Here is a 7,907-nt window from a genome sequence, read left to right on the forward strand (position 1 = left end):
CCACTACTCTGTCTGGCATTTTCAAATCACACTAATTAACCTGTATGTGTCTGTGTTTGTAACGGGTGGGGGGCTGCATAATTCACTAGGGGAAGACAGGTTTACTGTTGCCTCACATTTTCCGACATTTCAAAGCTTTGCTTCAATTTCATGTGACAGCTGAATTGGAGTGTTGCTGGAGAGGGAGAAAGAGAGCAGTGCTGGAGACGGAGGACAGCCAGAAGATGGGAGAGTAAAAGCAAAGATACAAAGTGAGAGGAAGAAGACAAGATGGGAGAATAATAGATAGTAATAGAGCTGGAAAAGAGAGGATAGACAGAAGAGGAGATGAGACTGAAAGAGGAGTCTAGACAGACGACGAGAGTAATAGATGAGACAAAATGAAAGACAGAGCGAGGAGAGGAGAGGAGAGGAGAGGAGAGGAGAGGCTGGGCAAGTCACTGAGGCTTCACTAATTGCCACTCAGAAGAAGGGGAGAGGGTTTGTTCCAAAGAACGGTCATGCTGGTCTGTTCTTTGAATCTCTGTTCCTGCCCCCCCCCCCCTTCCTCGCCTCTGCCTCCGTCTAGACAAGAGCAGAACAAGCTGTTCTTGTTATGGGAGGAAAAGGAGAAAATGTGCAGTGTCATTAGGTCACTCACTGCCAGCCGGGCAAATCGGAAGGACTCGCACCTGGAATAGACCTGCAAGGTGTTTGTTGGTGTGTGTGTGTGTGTGTGTGTTTTAACCGTGTTGTACGAGCAGGTATGAGCTGTCTGATTGATGATTAACTGCAACAAAACACAGACCCCCACCACCACCACAAACACTTTAATGAATTTCATTTAAACGCTTCCTTCCACTTTTCCTGCCTCTTTTCCTCCAACTTCCATTCATTACGTCTGCAAGTACGAGAAACCAAGAAGAATTCCGACCAGAAGTGTGAAGAATCTGGCTGAGACTTGATTACAGCGGTCGATAAGACCTTCGTAATCACATTAAGTAATGAGTTTGGCGCGGAGGAGTCGGTGCTGATTTGTTACTATGGCGAAGACATCATTTAACTGTTGTTAAATGTCGTGTAAATCAGTCCAGGTCTCTCAGCCTCACGTTCTGTTCAAGTGTATCAAGCAGGACTCATTTGTTAGATCAAACATGTGAAATGATTCTGTATGTAAAGACAAACCCAGAATAGTGCTGGATCCCTGTAAACCCTCCTCGCACTCAACACTTGTGCAGAGTTTTCAGTGTTTGTGTCCTTGAAGCAGCTCAGCTGTGTGCTAATTTGGTTAAAAACAAATTAAAAGTATCCTGTGAAGTTTTTAACCTCTAGCCGAGCTATGGAGGAATGTTTTTGTGTATGTGCACACAGATAACGTGATACTGACATTCCTGGCAATGCTATCGTATTATTCCACTGATCAACTGTTGGCGCTCGTGTTTAGTGATGTACATTAGCAGGAAAGAAAAAATGCAGCCTTGGAGGAAAACAGTAGAGTTTTTCAAAAATGTGTTGCAAATGTTTTCTGAGTAATGAAATGCTAGGGACCAACACAGAATGTCTTCAATCATCATAACTCGTCTAACACTATTCATTCTTGATAACTAAAACACAAAAACAGTAGGAACACACCTAAAATTTGACCCTGTTGGATGCTGGGAGGTTACATACCTTATGAAACTACAATATAAATGTAGTTTTTTAGATATTTTTCCTCCACTGCCAACTTTAATCCTAGAAGTATTACTGTGGTCATAAGGAATTTAAAAAACAGCGTTATTATGTATCTCATAGTATTACTATGTCAGCTGATATTGTGCTTCGATATTGTGGAGTGTACTCCCAAACAAACTGCCATTTAAGTTAGCACAAACCAGTTGACACATTAAGCCCTGGTCTTAGTTTTTCATTTGAGAAAACATTTTTTGTCTCTCAGAAAGAAGAAAAAAAAAACTTGGTCAGAAATCGTATCCATGGAGATGACATGCAGTGTTTTCCCCAACACTGTCATGAACTCGCCTCCACTACTCAATTATTATTTGTTAAAGTTTGTGTGAGTTTTAATTACAGTAATAATTGTGTCGACAGTGATAAATTGGAGCCCACTTTAACTGTGAAACTTTGTGACTTGTCATGAATAAAGTCGTAGTGAACGCTGGATTGCGTTCAGGGAGTGAAGGCCTCCAGAATATCAAGTATTAAAGTAAATACACACTAACACCTAATGGGTTGCTATTCGGGCTACATTGTAATTGCCTAATTCACACACAGTTCACACACCTAATTATTAACCAGCATTCCACTCTGACTGGCATTCACTTGCTAATCGACTGTAAATGTGGATAATCTACACACCTGTCAACAGTTTTCATTAGGAACCATTTAAAGGGTTTCTGTGGATTATCCTGAGTAAACAGGACATTGTTTCTGGAAAAACACATTCCTTTCTATTGTATTCTATCCCTTCTACAGCAAAGTCTCTACAATTTCTAAAACCAAAATTATCTCCATGGCTTGATATTGTTCACTTACAAAATCTGTTTTCAGGTGTTGGGGAGTACACGGTGAAGCAGGATAAAGCCTTTTGACACCACAGGGAGTTGTGTAAAGTCTGATAGATGTGCTCAAGTAATGTCACTTGAGTCCTCGTGGTTTGGGCTGAAGACAGTTTCAAAATGAAAAATGTGGATATTTGGACTGAGAAAGAAGTGAGCTCATCAGACCTCTGCAGCCCAATCCTCTTCTCTGCTTGTGGGTAACAGATCAAGACTAGACCATATTAGCTGCTGCTTGTGTAACACACCAACTGAGCTGTCAGCAGTCGAGTTGCTTTGTGGGTGATGTAGGTGGCAATAAAAAAAGACAATATCTCTGTCCATCACACACAGACAGATGTCATAGGAGCGTGATGGCAAAGTCCGATTTCAGAAGTATCTCAAAATGTATTTTTTGTTCATTATAGGGCAAAATTAGCAATGAATTGGAAAAGCAATAAAATTATCAACAGAATGTGAAGAAGTGATAGCTTTGACGCTATCTTCTGAAGAACACGCTAGCCTCAGCCCATCCAAATAACAACCTCTGGTTGGGTAATTTGATTTGATTGGATTTGATTTGGATCTTAAACATGTAAAAGCAAAAGAAAAGAAAAAAGTATAGAAAAAAGAGAACAGGTCCAACCTGTACATGCACAAATTTTGTGAGTTAATAAGTTATCTTAACCAGAACAAATAATATATATCATATAATAATACAGCCATTGGCTTTATAAATGAAGCCAATGTGGATGTGCTAAAAATTATAAATAGACGAGCGGCCACTTGAGGCTGGCTCCAGAAGTGAGTCTCCATTCACAGCAGAAATAAACATGTTTACAGCCTGGTACAAAAACAGTTTTGGTCTCTGTAGCTAATTTCCCCGTTCATGACAACTGTACTGAGGGTGAATTTATATACAACTCACCTGTTCAAATGATACAGTATTAAGGCTTGAAGTCAGGTGGGTGCTGTTACAGATGTTTTATAAGAGCTGAATTTTCTCTTTTAATAAACTAAGATTAGCTTAATTGCCTTGTTAACTCATCGTAAAACACACTTCATTCAGACTTGACAGAGACAAAATAAAAAATGCTGTATTACTGTATTCCCTGTCATCAAACTGGCCTCTGTTGGTCTTGGGGGGGCTGCGTTTGGTCCTGTTCCAGCAGTGTTCAACTGGGATGCTGCTGAGCCCAGCTCCGTTGGCGGCCCACCTGGCTTGGGTTTTTGCCCACCCCACCCCCCCACTCCGTCCTCAGCCTGAAAACCTCCTCCTCCTCCTCTGCTAGTTAGCAGCAATTGGCGGTCTGATGATATACTGCTCTGTGTTGGTTTGGAGTTTGAATACAACAGTTGGCCGATTTAAATCACACATCACATCGTACATAACGCACCTTTATGAATGATTGCTGACTGCAAACTACAGAAAGAGTTAGCACATATACAGTATAGCTGAACAAACTTGAGCTTTTTCTTAAAGTTTTTTTTGTAGAATATAAAAGAGTGTATGAGTCTTTATCACTCAAGGTTTATTTATTTCCTCCTCTCTGCAGAGACTCTCACTTTCTGGAGTCGTGGTGGGCTCAGTGTGAGTGTACCTCTCAGTAAAATGGCTGCACTAAACCGCACACATCACACTCCAGGGCATACCGACATGGCCTTGCTTTCCAGTGCATCAAACACTTTGTTGTTGTTATTTTCACTTATTATGAATAAAGTTCAGCATGATTATTCATTCCCTCCAGAATATATATTTTTTTCTTTTTCACATTTATAGGTTAGAGGTGTTTTTTTCCTTCTTCCCACCAGATAGTGCTAATCAGGCATATTAATATTTAGGGGGGAAAGAAGCGTTTTGGTAATAACCATGACAGAACATTATGGTTCGGGGCTCCGGCACATCAAAGGTCGTTTCGAAAAGCTGTTTATTTATTTGGCGTGTTGAACGGGAGACCACTTTTTCGCCTGACCTTGTTTCTGTGTGAACTCAACACATTAACTCCGCTTTGTGTTTGAGCTTACAGGTAAAAAAGAACATAAAAAACAAAAATCATTTCACATGACCTTGCACATTCTGAGGCGTAGATAACGGGAGAGCTGCACATAACAGCCCGTCATTTTTGTTGTCCGTACAGTTTATCAGTGCTTTTACACATTTTAGAGTGTGCCTGCATGCGCTACTACGAGTGACACTGTGTATGTGTGTGGGCGTACCTTTTTTTAACTTGTTTTTATTGTTGTTTTTTTGTATGAACACCTCTTGTAAACATGTTTTTTTTAATCAAAATGATTATTTTTTTGTAATGTTTTTATTCTTTTATTCCATAACACTGGGGATCACATTTTTTGTTGAGTTAGGTCTGACAGCTGTTTTTAACTCATTTTTGGGTGCGGAATCTAAAACTGATCTCAGTTTTTCTCTATCATGTCAAGTTTTTGAACTATAGGATCCCCGTTTTCTTAAAAAATATGAAAAATACTGCACTTAACAGATATGTGCTTGTTTTCACTAAACAGTCTGTGCAATGCTCTTTTTGCTCTCGACAAACCATGGGGATACCAAATGTAAACTTTTCCCGTGTTCCTTTGGTCCACATCTGTAAGCTTTGTCTTGATCACCGAGTTTTACTTTAAAATATGCAAAAGCTTGTTTGACAAATGCACTGATGTTTGCCCTCTGACTTGGAATGGTAAATTCTTTATAAGGTTTTAGACTTACATATTGCATAGTTCACTGTTACTTGTTTTTTATTTTACTGTTACTGGTTTTTATTTAACTGTTATTTCTACATGTGTATATAGTGTTAAAATAGGAGAGTATAGGTGTATATTGTTAAAGTTTGGTTTTCTTACTATCTCACTTACCGTTTGGGAGCTGCGGTAAGAAAAACAATTTCCCTGCAGGGATTAATAAAGTATTTCTGATTCTGATTCTGATTCTGATGGTGAAACCAGCACAAATATAGCAAAAGGAGTCAGGGTTGTTTAGGCGTTTACGACGAGAAGTAGCAGGAGCAGACATGATCTGGAACAAAGGAGATATCTATGGAAATCAAACACTGATGGAATGGAAGATGGAATAGTTACAAGCTTTGAAAACTACAAAAACAGCATCAAACCAAATAGAACTTACAGCGGTATGCCCATGGTTACAAGGTGAAGAGAAAAGCACAAATCCTCTTCATTCCTACTATGCTAGCTTTCTGTTTGCAGATATTGATAGTACTGACCTATTGGGAGCTGCACACACCTCTCACCGCACTGACTCAATGTGACTGCACAAACAAGTTGCCATGTAGCTGTAGATGAGTCCAATCGTGATCAGCTGACAAGTCTTACTACAGCTAATCAGTGGAATTTTGCTTATCTGGAGAGTAAGCTGTGGAGAAAAAACTTGACGTGCTAGAAAAAAACTGACTGAAATTTGGAATCAGCATGCCAATTTTAGTTTTAATCAGCATAAAAATCTAACTCAACAGATTTTTTTTTTTCAAATTGTTCCCCAGTGTTATCGTTGGATTGTGTTCAGTGTTTCAGCTGCAGAAAAAAGACCAGATCAATCTTTTGTTTTCCCATAAAGCGATGAAGACTTGCAGACCTTAACTAGATAAAACATTTTATTCTCTGAGGATGCAAAGCGGAACATCACATGTAATATTTGCTTCAGCCTGTTAACACGGCTCTATTTGGAAAACTGAACATCTGTAATGCTTGTGCTAAGATTTGTTTCTTCTCTTTCTTTACCTCTCTTCCCCTGGTGGTACAGAGTGCAAGTTCCACTGCACCAATGGGAATTGTTTGCGTCTGGGCTCGCTGATCTGTAACCAGCTGAATAACTGTGGGGACAACAGCGATGAGGAGAACTGCCCTGTGGTCACCCAGCACCCTCCACCGGGCATCTTCAACTGTGAGTGCTGCAGAATGCTCTGTGCCTCCATCCTCCTGTCTGTCTGTCTGTCTATCTGTCTGTCTGTCTGTCTGTCTGCCTGTCTGTCTGTACGTCACACCATCAACCAGCACAAATAGATACAGACTCACATCTCCAACCTGCTTTTCCTTCCTCCCTCCCTCGGTCCGTTCTCTTTCCTCTCTGCTGCTTCATTTCTGCTCTCCCTGGGGTCTCTGGAATATAATGAACTTTCTGGGATAGAGCTTTTATGGCATATACATTCAAAAAGTGACAAGCTCATGCACCAGAAGGAGCTACGTTCGGATCACAAACCTTCATCCGGAATTAAACAAACAACACGATAACCACTATCTTCATAAGAGAGCCACAGATTATACAGTCACAGAGTCAACAGGAGTATCTGAGATGATAAGACGTTCAATAACGGATGCATAACTCAGTGTATATGCAGCAACATTTAAAGGTTTGGACGCGCCTTCTCAATAATTCAGTGTTTTCTCTTTATTCTTGTTACTTTCTACACTGTAGATGAAACAACACATATGTTGACAGCGCCTCAGAGAGACAGACATTTGACGTGTCCTGCTGCGGTGGACACATTTCTTCTCTCGAAGGCTGCCACAAACTTCTTTTATCCTTTAAAGTTTTTCTATCGGCCTGCCTGCTCAGTCAGCCTCCTTGTCCCGTCAGCACCTCAGGAGCTTTGCTGCAGAAAGGACAGCTGCTTCAGAGGACGCTGACGTGTTACGCAGGTCGCACTGTGTGATGATTGAACAAATGAATGCTTCAGCAGTGCTTATAGCCGCCGCCGATGTGTGTGTCTCTCTGGTAAAGCCCATATTACACTCGCAGCATCAGCATGTTCACGAGGGTCCGTGTGGAGCAAATATCTCCATCTACCCCCATCAGCAAGGGTCCACAGTCTCCTCGTGCAGCTCAAAATGTATAAGCGACTGTTGGACAAAAAGATGTAATCACCCAATATGATGAAAGAAATCTCTGCATATGTGTTATGTGTTTTACTGTATATATGTTTATATTAGAATATCCAGCCCTTTAGAAGCTAAGAAACATTTCAACACAGTCAAAACTTCTATGGATGGAGATCAGGGGGTCAGGGTGGATGTTTGAGCATACACAGTATGATGCCAGAGACCACAGTCTCCTACCAGCCTTTAACCATGACCTCTATCTTTCTCTAAAGTTGACCAAACCACAGAGGTGGCAGATTAAAAAAAACACTCCTATGAATGAAGTCGGTGACTTGTTAGTTCCACAGGTGTGCATTCAATCATAATCTGTCTCTCACTGCACACCATCTTATCAAATCTTTCAGTCTTTTAGTTTCACTGAATTTGTGAGTGGGTGACGTCATTGAATATTACTTTTATACAATGTTATTATAGAATAGCAGAAGCTGTTCACAGGTTATATCCATCTAAAACATCCTCCTCCAAACTTTTCCCACCTTTTTTCCACTT

The 7,907-nt window shown here is 40.5% G+C and overlaps 1 protein-coding gene across 4 annotated transcripts in view; it reads left to right on the forward strand.

Moving 5' to 3' along the window:
* ldlrad4b (low density lipoprotein receptor class A domain containing 4b) overlaps positions 1-7,907 on the forward strand; it is a 206,266-nt gene that overhangs the window by 101,337 nt on the left and 97,022 nt on the right. For all 4 annotated transcript variants that reach the window (XM_019263621.2, XM_010752195.3, XM_027286784.1 and 1 more), the window contains one exon: positions 6,283-6,423. In XM_019263621.2, the coding sequence (XP_019119166.2) occupies positions 6,283-6,423 (141 nt within the window). The remainder of the gene's footprint in view (positions 1-6,282; positions 6,424-7,907) is intronic.

Source organism: Larimichthys crocea, chromosome XIII, assembly GCF_000972845.2.
Source record: "Larimichthys crocea isolate SSNF chromosome XIII, L_crocea_2.0, whole genome shotgun sequence".
NCBI classification, from domain to species: domain Eukaryota; kingdom Metazoa; phylum Chordata; class Actinopteri; family Sciaenidae; genus Larimichthys; species Larimichthys crocea.